This window comes from Gossypium arboreum, chromosome 7 (genome assembly GCF_025698485.1).
Source record: "Gossypium arboreum isolate Shixiya-1 chromosome 7, ASM2569848v2, whole genome shotgun sequence".
Lineage (NCBI taxonomy): Eukaryota > Viridiplantae > Streptophyta > Magnoliopsida > Malvales > Malvaceae > Gossypium > Gossypium arboreum.
In genome coordinates, this window is record NC_069076.1 from 73800161 (window position 1) to 73823498 (window position 23338).

The 23338-nt window shown below is 33.8% G+C and overlaps 1 protein-coding gene and 1 long non-coding RNA gene across 3 annotated transcripts; one reads left to right on the forward strand and one right to left on the reverse strand.

Moving 5' to 3' along the window:
• The first annotated feature begins 14005 nt into the window (after window positions 1-14005).
• LOC108458025 (uncharacterized) lies at window positions 14006-17920 on the forward strand. Of its 2 annotated transcripts, XM_017757257.2 has the most exons (5): window positions 14024-14611; window positions 14877-17070; window positions 17171-17231; window positions 17312-17535; window positions 17619-17920. In XM_017757257.2, exons 1-5 carry the CDS (start codon window positions 14497-14499, stop codon window positions 17671-17673), a joined length of 2649 nt encoding a protein of 882 aa, XP_017612746.1. In that variant the 5' UTR covers window positions 14024-14496; the 3' UTR covers window positions 17674-17920. The 2 variants fall into 2 exon arrangements, with proteins under 2 accessions (XP_052886718.1, XP_017612746.1); XM_053030758.1 differs by lacking the exons at window positions 17171-17231; window positions 17619-17920 and having other exon boundaries at window positions 14006-14611.
• LOC128295360 (uncharacterized) lies at window positions 17819-18961 on the reverse strand. The gene is made up of 2 exons (XR_008285757.1): window positions 18651-18961; window positions 17819-18096 (listed from the first exon to the last, which is right to left on the reverse strand). It is a non-coding gene; the product is annotated as an uncharacterized LOC128295360 (long non-coding RNA).
• Window positions 18962-23338: the final 4377 nt, after the last annotated feature.

Here is a 23338-nt window from a genome sequence, read left to right on the forward strand (position 1 = left end):
TTGAATATGGCATGTATAGGACTTAGACAGCCTTGTTTGATGGCTAATATTCATTTTGAGTTTTATTAAAGAGGCATTTTTATAATTGGATGAATGTCTATTGTGACTGATTTGGTTGTACAGATTGTACATGTTTTGGTATTGGTTGGTATTTGCAAGGAACTAGGTATGTAAGGGTGGCAATGAGGCTTGGTAAATAGCCTTATATTGTCTACATGGGTAGACACACGGGCGTGTGTCTAGGCCGTGTATGACACACGGTCTACCCCATGGGCGTGTTGTCCGGTCGTGTGTCCCCAGTACGTAAAAATTTCAAGTCAGTATGCATGGTAATAAACACACGGGCAGAGACACGGCCTTGTGTCTCAGCCATGTGGAGGAAACGGGCAGAGACACGTCCGTGTGTCTCAGCCGTGTGGAGGACACGGCCCAGTACATAGACGTGTGCCTTGGCCGTGTGACATCTTGAGTATGCTGACGTCAGAAACAGAATGTCTATGTTTTTGCACATGGGCTAAGATATGGGCATGTCGCAGCAGTGTGAGGGACACGGGCCATTGACACGGGCGTGTGTCTGGCCGTGTGAAAACCCCTGTAGGTATGAATTAGAATTTAATTCTATACGGGTGTGGGTCACGGACGTATCCCAGGGTGCTTAGGCCATGTAAGCCACATGGGTCATTGGCACAACCATGTCAAAATGGTCACACGGGCGTGTTACTCTTCCACACGGGCGTGTGCCCTATTCTAAAGGCAAATTTCCTAGGGTTGGTTTGAGGACTCGAAATGGCTCCGAATGGTTTTCAACAATCGATTTGAGAATCGTAGGCCCATAATAAGAAGATTAAAGTAGAAATTGAAAAAAGTTTTAGTTTGGACCGAGTCTTGATAATTTGAGTTGGGTTATATGCATGAGATCAAGTTGGGTAATGCCTTGTACCCAGCCCCGACGTGGGTTACGGGTATAGGGTGTTACATGCAAAGCCTGCAGGCAACATATAATCAAATAATACGTCCCTCCACCACACTAGGGTCTCTGTAAATAAATATAACTCGGTAATCCGCCACAAATGCTAGATTCTGGTATAATTAATAATAACTCCATACCATCACATATATCCCATACCAGCGCGCTCTAATGACATGACAATTGTATCCTATCCTTTAATACGTTCACTTGGACATATTTAACATATATAATTGTTTCTTTACAATTTAGTCAATATCTCATCTATTTATACCAAATCGTAAACAATTCAAGTTACACGTAAACAATTCAAGTTACACTTACACAAAAAAAAAATCATAATTCAAACATATATACATTACAATTACATATGATTACACCATATAAACTTATCTAATTAAATCAAGAAACAAGTTAAATCGCCAGAACTAATCGACAATTTTGTCTTATCCCCGATTATTCTCAGTTCAGTTCAATTCTCGGTTTATACAATAATTCATTTCAATTTATTAATTCCAAATATCTTATATTATCTTATTATATGTATTTGTCAATTCAATTTCATCTTTCGAATGCCCCTAAAGTTTTGAATTCCATTCAATTTATTCCCTAAAATCAAAATTGTCATAACTTTCAAATTTGAGCTTTGATTTCGAAACCAATCTCAATTTCATCCTTTTACAACCCTCTATTATCTATATTTATGTAAATTTAACATCAATTTCTAAATTTACACACTTTAGTCCCTATATTCAAAAACCAACAATTATACTACAAACTAGTCATTTTTCACTTCTAAGCTTAAAATATAACAATTTAGTACCAATTTCATCAAGTATTCATCAATAGAAACTTTTGAAAACTTTAACAGTTTTACAAATTGGTGTACGAGTTAGCTAAATCAAGTTCCCAGGACCTCAAAAACATAAAAATTATAAGCAAGGGACTTAAAATTACCATAGAAATTTAAGGATCGAATGTTCAAACCCTTGAAAGCTTATCATCCATGGTGGTTCTGGTGGAGAAAGATGAAAAGAAGAAAAGAAAATGACTTTTGTTTCATTTAATTTATCTTTTATGCTTGGTTATTAATTAATTAATCAAAATTTAATTAAATTTTAATTAATAAAAATAAGCATGATTAACCAAAATTTAGTGGATTCTAGCTTATCCACCACCGTTTGTCATATTTGGAAAGGTCCAATTTCTCAATTGGTCATTCGATTAATTAAAAATCCATAGTGATTAACTTTTTTCACTTTTATAATTTAATCCATGTATCTTAATTAACTATCTAATTCAAAAAATTAATGGATCAAAATTTAATTAAACTTTACAATACCTCGTAAATATTAAATAATAATATTTACGAGTTTGATCATCTAAAATAGGGTTATGAAATCATAGTTTTGACAGCATTAAAAAATGGGTTGTTACATACATATTTTACCCTGGTAACTCTAGTTATTCTAGGCCACTAAGGCTTCAAATAGATGGGCTTCTCCATCGGTTCCATGAGTCGAGCCAGTTCAAATGGGTCAAATAAGTGTCATCTAATAAGTTGACCTCCGTGGGATGTTCTGTGCATAATGTTCACTGGTTTTGATCAGCGATCCATGCCATTATCCCCCACCCATTCTCAAGATGCATTCATCACGTCCTTGGAATGGCATTGGTTTGACTCGTCTCAAAACGATTTCAATGCCTCGACTAATTCCCAACTAGTCTATCTTATTGGGTAGTTTTGTTCCTCAGAACATTTGCCTTGGTTTATGTCTCTGTTGTCGTTTAACATGAATTACATTTCTCTCTTTTACATCTCGATTGTTAAAGGTTGTCGCTTTTATTTGCCCCATTGTAACTTGCCTCGATCAAAATCCATTTGATCCTCATAAATAGGTGTCACATACTCACATTGAACATTTGGTTTAACCTTGAATACTTTGAAAGGGCCCCTATGTCTTTGCCAAACCAATGGTAAGTTAAAATGCAAAACACTAGGAAAGTGTTTGAGATGTTTCTCATCCGTAGCATTTACTCGATCTAACTATCCATTTGCATTACTACTTCTTCCATAAAGTTTGATGCACAACCCACCTCTCTTATAGGTGGTAGTCCCTCTTATAACTCAACAGACTTCATATAAGTTTTCTGCACCTCTAGCATTTTGAAGGGGTTCTTTGTATCACTTTGATATACCAAGTCCATATTTCTATCACATGGAGCATCCTTGGCTAGTTGTATTACCGACAATACCTTAGTCCCACCTTTCGTGTCTCGACTCACCAATACAACGCCTTATTATTGTTAAGCATTTAATATACAAATACAGTCGGGAAAATGAATCAACAATTAATCTTATTAAGGAAATTCAAGCCAAGCACGGAGTCATAATCATCTAAGTGAATTACCTCAAAATCTTCATTGTCTTTCCATTGTCTGATTTACAGCTTAACTCCTTGTGCTACTCCTACAATCAAGACCTCTTTGGAATTTACAGTCTTGATTTTCCTGGTCAATTTGCTAACTTAAAGACTAAGTTTACCCATGGCTTTCCTTAATATCAATAGATCAGATGCTGCTGTATCAACAACAAAAGCACTTCTCCTTCGACTTGAAATGTTGATGTTCATATACATTAACCCTTTCTGCTTACGATTCTTTTTCGCTTTTGCAGAATTTAGTATCATCAACCTAAGCTTCAATACCTCATTCTTTGGCTCCAATACATCTGTCATGACTATGGACAACTTAGATCGCTCTAGAAAATCTATCATCCTATGCGAATCACAACATAAGAAGCACTTTACCGGCTTCTTCTCGTTCTCTTTGACCTTCTTGGCTTTGAAAAAATGTACAATCGAACCTAATCTCATTGTTGCTTTGTCTAGCTCATCACCCCATTCGATGGCATAAAACACAAACTTTTTCAGATAATCCCTCACCATATACAAACCATCACAAATGAAGCATTTCACCAGCCCTTCCAGTTTGTTATTGGGTTTCCATTTCTCATCAGGTGGTTTCCCATTACCCCCATTGCCATTTTTGTTCCATTTTCCCTTGCAGCCTCCCCCACCATTACCCATCTCTTTGGGCTTGGAAGGCTCAAACTTGTCTTTCCTCAGACTAAGCTCGACAAAGGATTTCACTTTGACCATGGCTACAATAAGGTCAGTATACCTTGTCGACGTAACTTTTGCTTTGCCCAAGGCTTTAATCCATTCTTAAATCAATAGCATGTTTTTTTTCTCACTCAGATCAGAGATTTGAAGCATCAACTCACTAAAATATTTACCATACTCTAGCATACTACCTTGTTGCATAAATCACTGCAACTTAGCTTGAGCCTCCTTCTCGACATACTGCAGGTAAAATTACTTTTTGAACTCCTTTCAGAACTCCTCCCAAGTTCCAATTGTGATCCTACCTCGTTTCTCATTAGTGAACCTATGACACCAACAATAAAAAAGTGACATCAGTAAAATAGACAGAAATAATATTTACCTTAGTGACATCATCTTGATGCCCTTTGCACGGAAGTATTGTTCCATCTCCCAGAAAAAATTATCTATATCTCCCATGGACCTCGTCCCCTTAAACTCCTTTGGTTTGGGAACATCTATTTTGTGTTGCTTAGAGATTGAGCTAGTATCCCTTTACCCGCAATAGCTTTGCACACATGAGTTGCCCCTCAAGTTCCTCAAATTTTGCCATCATGACCTTAGCTTCCTCCTTCAAAGTCATAATTGAAGCTTTGAAAAAGTCATTCCTCTTTGCCATCCTCTCAGTTTGGTCATCCATGGCGACATTGAAGGCCTCTCTCATCACATCTTGATTGGAACTAAGAGCCTCTGCCATATAGTCATTGAGTTGCACTCTCCTTTAGCCTAACTTGTAACATCAACAGTGGTTTTGAGACCATAAATTCGAGATAGAAATAATTATTATATGATTCTTATGAGTTCTATGATATGAATGCATGCTTATGTGAAAGTTTCGAGAAGAAATTACATGCATAAAATGTCTAATTGAACTTTAGGGATCAAACTGAATAATATGCAAATTTTGCATTTAGTCGGAACAGTAGTTTCGAGACAACAAATTTGAGATATAAATAATTATTATATGATTCTTATGAGGTCTATGATATGAATGCATGCTTATGTGAAAGTTTCGTGAAGAAATTATATGCATAAAATGTCTAATTGAACTTTAGGGACCAAACTGAATAAGATGAAAATTTTGCATTCTAGAAGCTTTAAGCATGAAATTACTTTAGATTATGAATTATAGGGTCCTAATTATCAATTTGCCCAATTTCTATACTTTTGGACAAAAATGGGTATGCATAGAAAAAAATTGAAAGAAAAACACTAAAAGAATTTTGGTCATTTGGTAATTAAAAGAATAAAAAGGGAAAATCAAAGAAAAAATGTGTCCATCTTCTCCATGTGCTAGCCGAATTTCTCAATAGCCATAGCTAGGGTTTCGTTCAACATTTCCAAGCTTGATTGTAAGTGCTCCTTAGCCCCGTTTTTAATGTTCTTTGTATTTTTGAAGTCTTTAAAGCATGATCTACCATTTCTAGCTATATTTTTAGCTAGGGTTCATGTATGAAATTTGACCCCTGTGTAACATGCATGTATTTTTTTGATTAATAGAGGAATATAAATGTTTGATGCATGATGAACATATTTTACTAGGTGATTTTTAGTGAAAACACCTAAAAATGGGACTTGTTTGTAAAAGTGTAAAAGTGAGTAGTAATAATGTGAAATAAAGGAAAATATGGGCTGATATGAGCATAGTAAAGGTTTGGCTAGGCTTGGGTAACCAAGAAAATACATGCATTTCATTTTACGAGCCTAGGAACTAAATCGTAAATAAGTGGAAAGATAGAGGTAAAAAGGTAATTTTACCAAAGCATGAATTATGGATCGATTTGAGTAATGTGATTAATAAACAAGCTAAATTTGGCATTATAGATCAAGAAAAATGTGAACCGAGTCTTGATCAAGGGAAGAATAAAGTATACGACGATTAGGCTCGATTATCATCATTTTTGTACCGAGGTAAGTACATGTGTAAATAATGTGACAATGTGGTACGTTATGTTGTGTTAACATTATGTGATAATTATTTTATTGCTTATTATGCATGCTATGCCTAATGGTAACTTTGTAAGTATGAATGATATTAGTCGTTATCCACAACATCACGAGCAAGTATGACAATGTATGCCTTGTGCAAGTGAGGAAAATCCCATTTGAACCTTAGGAATAGTCTAGAATACAAGTGATATGTCACTAAGAATTTAAAAATCCGAACTCGTTGAGTTGGTTCGGGTTCGTGATATGTATGAGGCATCCAAGCTCGTTGAGTTGGTCCGAGTTCATTATGGATGCGATACATGTAATTGGGTTCCAGGCAATGGTCTTGTGTGTCTTACCGGTGGCTAGGTAATCCTTGAGTGGGTCGGATACCTGACAGCTTGTGTGAGCAGCTCGTGTAGCTACACCTTGACCGATAACTTACATGAGCAAGCTCGTGAGTAGCTCCATTGCGAGCGTTACATGTTATGAGGTAGCTCTGGCTACGTATGTATATGTGACACTTCTGTGCAAGTTTTTACATATCCAATAGTATTCCAAGTGTTCAACGGGTAATGAAATGGATGTGATGAAAGTCCTGAGGAGGGCATGTTAAAGAAGGTATGGTTATGTGATATACTACAAGTGAGTACAGGTATGTACGCTAAACTCATGAGCAATGCCTTGATGAAGAATGACTTATGGTGAGAAAGTTTATGTATATGTATACATATGAACATATGATAAGTATGCAAAAGGCTTGAATGATGAATAATCTTTATGTATATGTTATTATGTCTTTACATGTTAATTGCTTACTATCATTGCATATTATTTGCATGTGGACTTACTAAGCTTTAATGCTTACCCCCTTTACTTTCCATCTTTTGCAATTCCGCCAAGCTAGCTCGGGGATCAGAAGTGGTCGGAGTATTCGATCTCACTATCAAAGCAATATTAGGTATAGTGAAATTGTTATTTTGAGTATGGCGTGTATAGGGGACTTGGTCATTTTGTGAAATGTGTCATGCTATTTGGCCAAATTGTGAAGGCCTATGATGTTGATGATTCATTTTGTAATAGCTATGTGATATGGCTCATGATTGATTTATGGGCTGTAATATCTAATTGTTCATGCATGCATGTGTTGAAGTCTTGATGATGTTCTATGTGGTTGTGTGATGGTTATATGATGAGATATTGTCTTTATGATGTGGATTATGATTGCTTGGGATGTATGAAGATGTATAGATTAAATACTAGGACATAAATAATGGTTTAATAACCTAAGATGACAATAGTTATAAGTGTGCAACTTGAAATTTTGATAATCAAGTTGATCTGCATGAAGTTTGTATAAAATGCTTCCAAATAGTGTTATTAAAGAAATGTGTAATAGGGTGAGATTATAAAGATGTGAAAGTGTTATGGTGTTGAATATTGGGTGTCTAAGTATGTTATGTTTCATGCTATGAAATATGCTTAAGTGCATGAGTGATTAAGGGTGGCAATTGGCTTGGAAAATAACCTTTAAATTGTCCACACGGGTAGACACACAGGTATATGTCTAGGCCGTGTGTGACACACGGTCTGCCCCACAGGAGTGTTGAATGGCCATGTGTCCCCTGCTGTGACAGCCCTAAATTGACCCTAGTCGGAAAGTGGTTTCGGGACCACGAAACCAAGTCATAAAAATAATTTACAGTCATGTTTGATGCTCATTATATATGAATATGCATGTGTGAAAAATTCATGCTTAAATTATGTGTATATGGTGCGAAATTTATTAAATAGGACTTATGTGAGAAAATTTAGAAATGTGCTAGGCAAATGTTAAAGTGGCCTGTTAATGCATGTTAGAAAATGCTTGTACTTGCATGTCAAATTAGCCAAATTCTAGATGGTGGCCGGCCATGTTATGGACTAAAACATATTATAATTATTTTATGTTAATATTTTATGTTAAAAATAAAAATATGGATAATAAAAAATGTTGAATTGTGGGAGGAGAAACCAAAGTTTCTCCATCTTTGCTCCTCACCGCCAGTAACTAGAAGAGAAAAAAAGCTTTGAGAAATTCGGCTATGGTGGTTAGCTAAATGAAGGTAAGTTCAATGATGATTCTTGGATTTTTAACATTTTTGAGTTAGTCATTAAGTTCTTTGCTCATCCCATGACCAATTTGGAATGGTGTGGTGTCTTGAGCATTCGGCCATGGTAGAGAATGGAAGAGATATATGGTTGTTTTCATGTTTAATGAATAAGTTACAAATGGTTGTTAATTGTGATAGTTTAAGGTAATTTTAAGTAGTTTGAATAAATGAACAATAATAATAATAAATCATCTAGTGAATTGGTGTAATTGCCGAATTTGAACTAGGAAGTTATTGATTAATGTTTGTACTTTAAGTGATAGAATAGAATGAATGCTTGGAATGTGATATGTATGAATTATAAGTTGGATTAAAGGTCGTTATATTGCCTTATCATTTTCGAAATGTGCTTTGTCAAAGAAATTGAGGGTTGATGTTTAAGTGATGTAAGTATAGGTATATTCGACTTGTAGTTTTATAGATGTAATATGAGTGTTAGGTCGGAATGATGTTTAAGTACGAATGTATTTGGATGGATGTGCTTATAAGTATAACTTGAGAAAAATGGTGTTTAGTTATTATAAATAACCATATTTGTAGAATGTGTTAAATTATATATATTCGCCTTAACATAGATATGCATATATCTATAAAGTTGTTAATGCCTAAGTAAGATGTTGGGTTGTGCACGACTAGAGAATATATATATATATACATATATATGCGTATGGTGTTTGATTGTTAACCATTAAGTCATATGTACCTCAACCTTATAATATACGTGTATTATATTAAATCGCCTATTTGATTTGAAATTAAATGAATTCAATTGTTTTAAATTAAGCTCAAGAGCAAAGAGGATCTAGATCTGATAAGGGAAAGAAAAAAGTAATCGAATAGCCGTTGAAGTCGTTCGACAACATCCGAGGTAAGTCTTTGAGTAATAGAACTTAGTTTATGATTTGATTAAGTCATGACATATAAGCATAACAAATAAACGGTGATATAATGATTCTACTTGAATTACATATCGAGGTAATTAGTTATACTTATGACTGGTAGCCGAATGTGTATAGAGATCATGTTACAAAGCCAATCAAAATCATGCTCTTTGTATGTGGCTATTGAGCCGAAAATGGTAAAGGTTGATAAGTGTCTTGTGTTTGAGTTCTAGTAATGAAAATGAAATATAAATGTGTTATGATTTATTGATATATGTGCATGATTATTTGGATGATAACCGGACTAAGATCCGAAGGCATTGGTGCTAGTGACTATATCCGGGCTAAGTCCCGAAGGCATTTGTGCTAGTTACTATATCCGGGCTAAGTCCCGAAGGCATTTGTGCTAGTGACTATATCCGGGCTAAGTCCCGAAGGCATTTGTGCTAGTGACTATATCCAGGCTAAGTCCCAAAGGCATTTGTGCTAGTGATTATATCCGGGCTAAGTCCCGAAGGCATTTGTGCTAGTGATTATATCCGGGCTAAGTCCCGAAGGCATTTGTGCGAGTTGCTATATCCGACTAAATCCCGAAAGTACTTGGGTTTGGAAATGAGCGATCTTGCTGTAATAACTTCAATTAATACGCTCATAAATCCAAACGATAAGGTATGTTTCATATATGCATTGGAAAGGTTGATTCCTTTTAAATAGTATTCGCTCAATTGATTAACAAGCTTCCGGCCTTTAGTCAGGTTTGATCCTGAGTGTATGAATATAATGGTTGAAGCGTGAAGTAAACATGATTTTGGGAATATGCGTATATGCAATTGTTCATTTAGTCATACGAACGCTATACCTTAGTTGTAAATAATTTCATTACTTAAAACTTACTAAGCATCAAAATGCTTATTCTGTTGCTTTAATTCTCTGTTTTATAGATTTTGTTCGTCAGCTATCGGACTCGGGAGTGTCAAAGTCGAAGTCGTCCACACTATCTAAGCCCCTTTGGTACTCTTTTAGTTGAATTTTGATAATGGCATGTATAGGGCTGACCTTTGTTGTTAATTAAGTATCTTTTGGTAATGTATATTTGTATAGCCATGCGAAAATGGCTTGTATATTTTGAGTATAACATTATGGTCATTTTGTATATATGGTCTTATGATATGGTTATTAAGTGATGTGGAAATGTTGGTAATGATTAGCCATTGGAATGGCCAATCATGGTCCAATTGGTGCTACGTACGACATGGCTAATCGTGATTATACTTGAAAATGAAGTATGTCAATTTACTAATTGATTCATGGAAAATTATGAAATAGGTAAAATTTACCTTAGAATAGATGCTGACAGCAGTAGTGATGTGAATTTGAAAAATCACTAAAAATAGTATGAATGGAATTAAATAGTGAATAAATTATTTAATCGAATCTTGATGAGTCTATTTTCATATGAAAGAAACGAAACAACCATATGAGCCGTATTTTATGAGATGTTTAAGTTTTCGTGAAACAGGGCCAGAGCATTTTCTGGATCCCCTGTTCTGATTTTGGAAATTCACCATAAATTAACCAGAGACAATTAGAAGTCATGCTTTACATGTACAGATTCCTTTTTGAGTCTAGTTTCATTAGAAACAAACGGCATAAGTATTGAAGCTCTTTACAGGGAGATATCTAAGTTGTAATGCATGAAGGTCAGAGTAGTCGAACCCTGAAACAGGGGAGACTTTAACTAATAAAATGTACTAATTGGCTTGACCAAAAATTATAGAAAAAAATTTGTAGATGGATATATGAGTCTAGTTTTAGGAAAAATTTACGGAATCAGTTTCCGAGTTTTGGACCTCGAGATATGATTTTTAAAGTGGCTGTGATGCAGTTAGCCAGCTTGCCTGGAAATTTCGAAATGAACTGTGTAAGTAAATGAATTAAGTTCGTTAACACCTCGTGTTCGACTCCGGTAATAGTCTCGGGTACGGGGCGTTACACCTGCACCTTAATATTGCAAGTCAGTATGCTCAGTAGTAAACGCACGGGCTAAGACACGAGCATGTGTCTTGGCTGTGTGAGAGACACAGCCTACTTACATGGGCGTGTACTCTGGCCGTGTGAAGTCTGCACTTTTTTATGAAAAATTCATTTAATTTTAATTGACTACACGGTCTGGACACACGGGCGTGTGATACGGCCGTGTGACCCTAAATTAGTGCTGACGTCATAGTCAGAGACTTACACAGCTGGAGGACACGAGCGTGTCTAGAGCACACGGGCATGTCCCCTGTCTTACACGGGCGTGTGGCTCTATATTAGGGAAAGTTTCACAAACATTTCTAAAGTTTCTGATTTAGTCCCGATCCTTTTTCAATGGTTGTTTTGGGCCTCGTAGGCCCATGTTAGGGACAAATTGTATATGTATGAATGAAGTTGTCTTAAAGAAAAATTTTATAGCCCGATTATTGCATGAATGTATGAGTACAAGTTTGGTAATGCCTCGTACCTTGTCCCGATGTCGGATACGGGTAAGGGATGTTATATAACTCGTCAGTGTGGCCATTGACTATCTCAAACGTCACTCTCATATCCCCCATAGAGCCTTCAAGTTTGGCAACCCTATCTACCAAAATTGACGGCATATCTCTCGAGTTACTAGCTTTCTTGCTCCTACCACGAGACTTCATCAACTCAACTTGTTCTTCTACTCCTTTTGACATCTCAATCAACGCCTTCGAACAGTAGCTCGAATACCAACTGTCACGGGGCCTAGAACTTCAGTTTGGCAAACCGCATGGCCTGAAGCGATTTTTTGGATTCAAATCCGCCCAAGTTAGCCTAACACTCGAGAAATGAGAATTCTTGCTGAAATTCTCTGAGGCACTGAAGTAATATAGAAGCAAACTCGAAACGAAAGAGCAATGAATGTACAGAAAAGCCACAGAAAAATAAAGTGTTTGAGTAAATGCTTTGAATAGTATTAAATTACTATGAATGATTACAATTGAATGATTACAAATGAAGGGGAGGCTTCTATTTATAATTGAGCTTCCCCCCTCCCCCCAAAACAATAGTACAGATCGAATTACATCAAGGGTTGAAATTTGTGTCGATTTATAATATGAGAGCCCTAAGGGATTTAAACTCTATATATCTTTATCCCTTAGGATTTACATAAATTACATTAGTAACTCTAATTTTAATAGAGTATTTCATTGGGTCCACCAAAGTTTCAAGTAGATAAGATTTTCTATGAGTTCCATGTGTTGAGGTAGTTTAAATGGGTCAAATAAACTTTATTTAATAAGTGAACTTCCATAAAATGTTTTGTGTGCAATAATTACAAATTTTGATCTTCCACCGTAGAAAAATTAATTTGAATGAAAGAACATAAGTGACTTTGTACTAACTTTGTGATTAATATTGAATAGTTATGCTAAGGGGTGGATATTAATTGTTAAGCCTAGTTTAAACCTCTTTATTAATTATATTATTGGTAGTATCATCCTCCATTAATGATTTAGTACTTACACGTAAACCAAACTTGACGTTAAATGCCCCACCGTCCATCTAATTGCTGCCATTAAAACTCGACCTCTTGCACTCACTTCTCAAAACACACGCCATTAATCACTATCATCATCCATAGTTAAAAAGTGAAACCCTTCCATGCCGACTGCGCTTTCCCACCAATGTTTCATTTATTTCCCAAAAGAAAAACAAGACGAAAGGACGACCACCTCTCCCCTGTCCCTTATAAAAGTACTGGGAAAATAAAAGAAACTTGTCCCAAAACTTCCCATTATTACGTTTTAAGTAAGAGCATGCAATGAGAAATGTGCAACATTGACAGCATGGGACCACATCCCCTGGTTTAGCTGACTGACTTCTGCTATATTAAATAATTGAATTATTCATCAGATTAATGATTTGTTATTTGCAGTTATTATTAAATTTTCAAATATTAAAATAGAAATACAAAAAATTTGATAAAATGATGGCTTACCTATTCAACATTTTATTGAATATTGTCCATTTATCATTTTCAAATATTTTACTAAAAATTCTATATAAAAGGGCTAATAACACTATCGAGTAAATATAATTCTGTATAATATTTGTTATAAGCATATGTTAAAGGGCAAACAACAATGAGATGTTTCAGAGTTGGAATAGATTTTCGCAGTTTCCTTCACTCTTCACAACGGACAAATCACTGCTTTTCCTCTTCTTCTCTCTTTGGTTGCATTAATTGTACAACCTTAATACCATAATTTCTTAGTCCAAATAAAATTAGAAAGATAAAAATCAAAATGGAAAATATAATTCTGTTCTTATAGGTGTATTTTATAGAAAAGATAGGAAAATTAAAAAATTGTAATTTTTAAATTAAAATAAGATAAGAAAATAAAATGTTTAAAAAATCATAATTTTAAATTAAAATACACATTCTTATCATCATGTCAATTTAGAATTATTGATTTTATACATTAAAATAGAAAATGATCATCTCTCTTAATTTCTTTCATCTCACTTTTCGTTTGTATCAAATAAACTCAAAACCGATTGATGATCAAACCGATAAGTTTATTATCAAATTAATTTGATTGATCCATATAATTTGATTAAATAAAAATTAAAAATAACTAAAATCAATTTTTAGTACATTTCGTATTTGTTCGCAAGTCAATTAATTTAATTTTTTTAAATTTATATTCTAATCAATTCTACGGAGTCGAGCTTAAAAAAAAAGTCAAGAAGCCGTACAATGGCAAAAAAAATGATATAAATATTGTAATTAAATTTACCGTAATTTATTTAATTAATAAAAATTCAAAACTTGAATGTGCGAAACTTTGAAGCCGTACAATGTCAAAAAATTCAAAGCTCCAAATCTTTTAACACGTAACCTCCACATTAACAACAATGTCAAAAAATTCAAAGCTCCAAATCTTTTAACACGTAACCTCCACATTAACAACATCGTTAAAAGATAATAGTTTAATCAACATTTTCTTTAAAAGTATGAATATTCTTTTTTTTTCATACAACTTTGAGAAACTATCATGTAATCTGGGTTTCTTTTGTTTATATGTTTGGTCTCTGAGAAAACCAAGAACAACAACCCAGCAACTTGGATTTTAAAAGGAAAGTTATGAGAACCGTCAATTCAGCTTCCTTTTCTTATTTTTCCTCCTTAGCTCTCCATTTCTGGGTTCCCAAAGTTGGCTTCATATAAATATATGAGTAAGCGAGTTTGTTGATGCTGATGGCTGTTGCCAAGAGTCGTGAGGGGATATTTTAGCTCTTAAAAGAAAAGAAATGGTTTAAGCAAGTAAATTGCTTCTGGCGTGACGTCGTTTTCTATAATTTTGGCGTGTTGGGACCCTGAATGACTTAAAAAAATGACCGAGTCAACCAAAGTAAGGTTGGTTTTGTGTCCAAAGTGCGAAAACCTTCTTCCAGAACTTGCAGAATATTCTGTTTACAAGTGTGGTGGCTGCGGTGCTGTTCTTCGAGGTACTTTTCTCTCTTTATGTTTTTCTTTATTTTACTACTTTTTTTGTTTGGCTGATGAGAAAGTTGTTGAACCCAAGAGACACAAATCTGTCTCTACCCTCATCCTGTCATGTATCTGTGTTAACTTGAAATTTTGCTTATTAGAGTAGTTTGAAATAATTTAAGGCTTTGGATTCCAGTTTCCTGTTTTAGTTCGGTCCTTTTGCAATCAAATGAGCATAATTTCTTGCATGAAATTGATAGTGGAATGTTGTTTGATTAACAGCAAAAACTGAGAATTGTGAACCAGAAACTTCCTCTGAGAAGTTGGAAGAAGACAGGCTCGGCCAAGTTCCTACCAAGTTCCGTATTTTTTCGGAGAAGGATATAGTAGACTCATGTGATGCGGGTGGTAAATCAACCGCTGGCTCTTTCAGGTGTGATACAACTAGGAATGAACCTAAACTTGCTGCTGATAAGTGCTGTGTTGACAAAGGTAATGATATTAGTGCAAATAAGGATGAGGTGGTAAATTTAACTGGAACAGAAAACCAGAGTTTCGATTCCAAATTTGGGCATACTGGTGGATCACAAATACTGGGAGACGTTCCTGATTGGGAAGCTGGGAAGCAAGAAGAGATGGAGGGTTTTCCGAGAATTCCAAGAGATGTTACCGAAGACCATCCGGATGAAGGCCCATCAAACCGCCAGTTAGATGCTTCTTATGGGTTGCAGGCTCAAACTGACCAGGATGGTTCTGGTAGAATTCTCCTCGAAGAAGATCGAGCTATGCTTCTGAGGAAGCTAGATGAGATAAAGGCGCAACTTAGTAGGTCCTGTAATGTGGTAGATAAACCAAAAGATAAGGTTCCACTTGATGGGAGGGTTGCTCCTCCAGAGTCATTTGGTGGTGTTGGTTCCTGGTTTCCAAATGGTTCTTCCGCATCACAAAACCCTTCATTACCTTTCTATGGACCTGATGAAGATGGTTCTAGGGCAGGAACCTCTTACTTTGCTCAGTTTCCAGAATCGGATGCTTATCCTGTTGCGAATGCAATGACTCCACATGGACGGCATCCTCGAATGCTTGATCCAAATCATGTTCCTGCATATTTTGGACCCCGAGTGCTTGGAAGAACCTCGCATCAGTTGCCAGGGGAATACCAACAGCTGCCGCCACATCCATACTTAACTAGACAGTACAATGGAAGTGATCATCACCAATTCATGCCATACCCGCAAAGTTCAGTGTTGCATCATGCTTCTTGTTCTTGTTTTCACTGTTACGAGAAACATCAGCAAGTTCCAGCTCCTGTTCCGACCTCTGCATTTGGCAATAGAAGATTCCCTGATATGCCTAGTAATCCAATGTACCATATTGAGAACCCTGGGACTTTAGGTTCTAGGACTGCAATGCCTCCTCCATTGAATGTACATGGTACGCAAGCACATGCTAGATTGCCAAGAGACGCTAACTCAGAAACAGGTGGTGGTGTTCAGGGCTGTCCACAGAGGATGGTGTTGGCCGGTGGTGGACGCCGTTTATGTCCTATGGCTGGTGGTGCTCCATTTACAACATGCTATAATTGCTTTGAACTACTACAAATGCCCAGGAAACTTCAGCTCATGGTAAAAAATGAACAGCAAGTGCGGTGTGGAGCCTGTTCTACCGTGATAAACTTTCTCATCACCAACAAGAAACTTGTTCTTCGTGATCATGCAAAAGCGATGGAAATTTCTGTGGAGACTGGTGATATCTCTAATGAAGTTGCAAAGGATTGCTCCTCACATTTCCGTGGCCATGCGAACCAAATATCTGCTAACTTTTCGTCTGATGACTATGATCTTTCTGGTTATGAGTTTCAGTCAATGGATAGAGAACCTAATGCATTGTCAATGGGTAAGGCTTTGAACTCAGTCAAAGCTCAGGATATGCGAAGCATTTGTTCTTCATCTCCAAGCATCTCTCAGGATGAAAACAGTCCAAACAGAGAGAAGGTGAATTCTATTGATCAACCGATCAAATCCATTTTGGCTCCCCCACCTGCAGGCTCACCTCTTCAAGAGCACTTTGATTACTCTAATAACAATCGTGCAGTCAACATATTTGGGAAGGGAAATCATAGTAATCACTCTGATCTGGAGATCGTTGTGTCAAACAATGGTACCACACGACAAAGTTCTTTTAAAGAAGCATCATTGCCTACTGAGATGGAGGTGGCGTTCAATGAGTACTCTAATACCGGGACTTCTCAAGATTCAAGGGATGGAATCGAAGAAGATGATCAACCGAAAATGACAAGAGGAGGTGAATCGTTTTTTGCAAATATTATCAAGAATAATTTCAAGGATTCCTCAAAATATAATCAAATAGAGGAACGTGGGAAAAGAAACGTTTCAGTTAATGGGCATCCTCTACCTGAACGAGTGGTTAAAAAAGCTGAAAAAACGGCTGGACGAATTCAATCCGGCCAGTATTGGTAAGCATGCATTGGTTTTTCTTTCTGATCTGCTGTTTTATTACTTTTGCGAGTTCTTACTGGAATGTCTATCATGATGAATGCGTACATGGTTAATCAGGTATGATTTCCGAGCTGGATTCTGGGGTGTTCTGGGCGGACCTTGTCTTGGCATAATTCCCGTAAGATTAAACAGATAAGCATTTTGTTGTTGTTTGGCCGGCCTACTATTTTTCTCAACTAAATTTCATTTCTGTTGCAGCCGCATATAGAAGAATTTAACTATCCGATGCCGGAAAATTGTGCTGGTGGGAGTAGTGGTGTGTTCGTAAATGGGAGAGAACTCCATCAAAAAGACTTGGAATTGCTTGCTAATAGAGGGCTTCCAACTGATAGAGATAGATATTACATCATTGAGATATCAGGCAGGGTGTTGGATGAGGATACTGGAGAAGAGCTATGTAAGCTTGGCAAACTTGCCCCAACGTATGACCTCATTCTCTCTCTTCTTTCTCTTCTTTCTAATTTTTGCTTCATCTCCTGAGCTTTGTTCATATGATTTTGAACAGTGTCTTGAAAGTGAAGCATGGTTTCGGCATGAAAGTTCGAAGAGCAGCCGTATGATGAATTCCTAAGAATTACAGGGTTCCAATAGTATTGATGTCTGTAAGCAGCATTTGTATATGTTATGTAAATCTCCCTTCATTCTACCATTTCGTTTACTGAATGGTATTTGTGTTTCTTTGTCTGCCATATTGAAAATTGAAAATTGAAAATCTTAGTAGTTTCCTTGCCTTAATTTCAGGAGGAACAAACAAATCCCCAGCATTTATAGGAGACATTCAATTTCCTGTCTTGTAGCTAAATCAAATTGTTCCTTTGCTTTCATTCAAGCTTTTACTAAGCTAAGCAAATAATATTATACAACAACCAGATTTGGTATTATTCAACAAACCTATGCATTTGCCAAAACCAACAAAGCAACTGTCAACTTCTGTCTACTCTGTCGGTAGTCTTCTTCTTGGGTTTAAGATATCGATCCTGCAACTATTCAACATGTTTTTCAAAAAGAAAAAATGTCAAGACAGTGCACCACCCCTTTGCAGACAAGTTATAATGTTTCGTATATAATCCACAGGAAAATACCTAGACAAACAATGAGGAAATGGAACGCATTGTCCTCAATTGCATATAAACAATGTGTTTTTAAAAAAAAAAAATCATTTTGTAATGCCTATTTCTTTCTCCAACCCTCTTCATTTTAATTCATCCTTCAATTCAATTATCATAGAAAGCTCAAACACAAAAGAAACTTCGAACTTCAAATTTTGAACTCCCAACACATATTTATTGAAATATTTGAAGAACACTTTAAATAAAAAAAATCAAGTACACTTAATGATCTGCCTAATTGTAATGGCATATTCAGAAGTTATTAATCCAGAATCAATTTTGAAATTTTATGTTAAGCAACCTAATCAAGTTCCTAATGGCTGATATTTATTGAAATAAAGAAAAAGAGAGAAACATAATACCAAATCAACAAATCACATGCGAAACTAGGGTTTAGAAATAGAAGGAAAAAGGGCAAAAGAAATTACGTCAAGGAAGATTAGGTGGGCAACAACAGTGGCTCCAACGATTCCGCCAAGGATGGAGACTGGTCCTGTCAGCAAACTCCATTTTCGGTAAATCATCCTTTTCCCCTTTTCTCCCCCTCCGACGAGTTTCAGCTTGTCATCGTTGGACCCTCAAAATCCCAACTTGGTTGCCTTTGACGAGATGATGTCTATGTTGGGGCAACAGGGGTTAATTTGGGGTCAAATCTGGGCCTAATTTATAGGTCTTCTCCCATCGTTTCCTCTGATAGGCCCAATCTCTTCCTTTAACCAAATGTCCTCACTATCTCAAGTTTGGTGAGCATATCTCAAAAAATTCTTCTTTTATTACATTTAGGTTGATATATCAAAAAAGTCCTTAAGAAAATACAAAAAGAATCAATTAAGTCCCTATATTAAATTTGTACCCAATGGAGCTCTTGTCATTAATTAAAATAATCAATTAAGTCCCTTCGTTGACGGAATTCGTATTTGACCAAGTTGACTATTAAAATATATTGGCGAACCAATCAAATAGTGACACGTCGTAGCTTCTAGTTTAATCTAATATCTTTCATAAAAGATGATTAAAAATCATAAAAAATCAAATAAATTATGAAAAATTAGAAATATGTACAAAACTATTAAATATTATTTTTATAAAAAAATCTAATAATATATTAAATTATAAAATTATTATAAAAATTAATAAAACATATTGAAAATTTTATACAAACGCATAAAAATCTTAAAAACTTTGGAAAATCATAAAGATATTATAAAATATTGAAAATATTAAAATTATATAAAGAAGAATCATAAAAACTTGAAAATTATTATAACTTTTTATAATTTTATAAGTCTATATTACATCTAATCATAAGTCAAGTTGTGAAGTTCCGCTCGAAAAGTGAGAGGGTTGGGGCAAAAATATAAGTTCGAAAATTGGGATATAAAGGCTATTTTAGAGGCATTTGCTTGCTAAGTTGCAACTATCTTTGTATTATTTAAGTATAAAGACCTTTTTTTATGTATTTTCAATTTGTTGGGAAACATTTATTTTAATGTTTTTATTATATTTGATGTATTATATTTTTTTAAAATTTATTTTATATAAAAATAATAATATAAAAAAATTTAATACTGGCGACCAAGCTCGGGTTTAGCATTTTTATCTAGGTCAATATTGGGCAAAACTTTAGGCCCTTTTTCAAGCAAATCCCAGGCCTAAAAATGGGCCTAAAATTTTGCATGGTCCAACCCGAACCCATCTCAGCTCGACCTATGATCAGGCCTAGTCTATATCAATTTTATTATTTAAAAAAATATTTTTAATATTTAATAATTTTTTATGTTTTTAATCCTTTTTTATGAATCATATTATATTAAACCCAAAGCTACCATGTGACACTATTTGATTAGTCCATCAATTTATTTTAATGGTCAACCGTGAATTCTATTATCAAATGGGGCTTAATTGATTATTTTAACTAATGTTAGGGGCTCAATTTGGTGCAAATTTAGCGCAGTAGCTTAATTATTTATTTTTATTTTTTTGCATTTTCTTAAGGGCTTTTTTTGGTCATATAAACTTTACATCTATAATTAGCATGTTTAACATTTTTTTTAACATAAAGGAAATGGGGATTAAAAATGAAAATGATAAAAAAAAATTAATTTGAGGATAGATAATTTGTAATTATTTATTTTCGTTTTGTCACCTCCATGTATCTCCTAAATGTATTTTTAATGAGCGAACTACATACTATACACATGCTTCCACTAGGTGGATTTCATATCGAGCGAACTTTAGGCATTGGTCAACACCATGGTGATCTATTGAAAGACAACTTTCACAGATGGGATCTTATATTTATTGATTTCTTAGTTGTCCAAAAATTTCACACCCTTAATTTAGGATGCCATATTATCGCTATTGCAAGAAAACAAAGAATAACTCTATTAGCAAGCCAAAACGTTGGACTTCCTCACAATACCTGAAACGAGAGAGACCAAGACACTTAGAATTTTCTTCTTCCTCCAATCTCAACCGATCACCTAAATACCCTTTCATTACCTCTAACCTAGGTGAACCGTTATCTTCACAACCTTCTTTTCTTTCTTCTTTAGGGTGGGTTTGGATGGGCGGTGGGGTGCAATGCGTTTAGTTTACTTTTTTGTCTCACATTATAGTATTGTTATAATATCTAATCTCACCACTACTGCTATTTTTACACTAACTTTAGATAAACGCACCACCCATCCAAAACCAATTCTATTTGTCAAAATGTCAACAATTTTCTGTACAAATTAAGGCTTTCAGCATGTTGGTTGCCTTCATGCTTTGGGTCAACTTTTATTTTTAAAGAGGCATATATTCCTGTTGTTTTTCACGTTTGACAATTTTTTTTAAAAAAAAAAATCATTCTAGAGAGATCAAATGATGTGAACTAAATGTGTTCAAACACGGTCAGTTATCTTTAATACTTTTTCAAAATCCCATCTATCAAATTTAGAAGATTCGATTTTTTTAATTATTAAGAAGTTTTTCTAAAATATATGTTAAGATGACAATTAAATTAATTATTAATTCTTTTAGTTAGAAAATTTATAATTTTATGCATTAATAATGAAATAAAAAATTTCACATTATAATGTTATGTCTTATTTTTACTTAAATTAAAAATAAATAAATACTGAGAAAAATAACAAAAATATAATTTTACTTGTGAAAATATTTCAATATTCGTGTATATATAGTAATTAGAAATTTGTATCATAACTCTATTGGGTAATTAATAGATATACCATTTTTTCAACTAATTGATATACCACTATTTTGGTAAAAAAATCATATCCATTATTGGCTTGGGGATTTCATTACAACTTAAGTAATAAAATTAAGGGTAAATTCACCCCATTATAGATATTATTATTTTAGTCATTCAATTATGGTTTTTAAATTAGTTAATTAATTATAGAATTTTTCATTCAACTATGATTTATTTTAAACTGATCACCCAACTACTTGAGATTATATATTTTAATTCATTTCATTAATTGCACTAATGGGAGGGAGACATGACAGTTGAAAAATTGGTATAATAATAAATCTAACTCTCAAAATTTACAAATAATCTCAATTTTATCCTAATTCTAAAAATTTGAAAGAAATATATAAAATAAATATTTTAAAAATGGTGATGAATTTAAAATTTAAATTAATATTTGTATTAATATTTAATAAAAATTTAAAAATCCCTCTCCTCTCTTCTAACATCATTATGATTAATGGATTAAATATATATGGATGAAATCTACAAGTTTCATAGGTCATTTGACGAAGTAACGAGTAAATGACTTGAAACTTCCTGGACTGTGCAAGCTTGTGAAGGATGGTTCCATAGGTAGCACTGTTATGAGTAAAGCCTTTCCGCCGTAACGCCTTGTTAAATTTTTGTAAGGCCCGTTGCGTATCTTTCTCACGTTTGATATCGTGAGAGAGAAATTTGGGGAGAGAGAGGGAGTGGGTGGGTTTTTTTATTTAATTTTTATTATGTTTTTGAAATATTTATGTGGTTTTATTTTTTTGAATTTTTAGAATTAGGATTAAATTGAGATTATGTGTAAATTTTGAGGGTTAATTTTTTAAATATTTATTGTTATTAAATTTTAATAAGATTATTATTAAATATAATTTAATATAAATAATAAATAATTTAATCATATTTTAAAATAATTATTATTAAATATAATTTATAATAGTATTTTATTATTCAATTATTATTAAATGTTTATATAAATTTAATTTAATTTAATTAATATAATTCATAAAAATAATAAAAATAATATATCTAGAAAATTTTAATATTATAATTTAGTAACAGATATTATAAATATATTTAATAGCATAATTAATATATTATTTATAAAAATATGTTTTATTTCTTAATAACTTTGTAAATATTTTGTCAAAAATTATATTTGAAAATAAATAATTTAACATTTTATATTTAAAATAAAACATTATTTAACAATAAATTTAATTTTTAAATTTAAAAATAAATCTAAAAGTCATATTTAGAATTTTTATTATATTTAAATATTTAGAAATACTATTAAAAACCTACCTATAAAAGTATAAAATTTTATTTTTAATATCATTTTCTCTTTCTTTTCCTTGAACTTCTATCTGATTCTCTCCTCTCTTTTTTCCTTTAGTCCCCTCTTTCTCAGGTATCTTCCTTTCCAAAGCTTCATCTCCGCCTCCTGTTTAATGTGATCATTGGAATGACGAAAATGTGCAAATGTACACAATCATATCAAGTAATAAAGTGATAAGAATGTTGAGTTATCGCACCTATAGGGACTATGTAAGAAAATATTTATGAAATGTAAAAATTAAACAAATTGGTGAGGAAAAATATGTTTGATTGAAAAGAAGTGATATAAAAACTAGAAATTAACTAAATGATTAACTAAGAAATTAAAATTAAAAATTTCAATGCACAATTTCTAAGAAAATAAAGTTTAATCAATATGACATAAATGTGTTAGATTAATTTTATTCTTTAACTTAGAATTATTAAAATCTTGTTTATGTTGTTACGAATAATTTCACCGCAATTCGGTAACTTGCTAACTAATGCATATACTTACCTACTAAAATTCAATAATCTCTTAACCATATC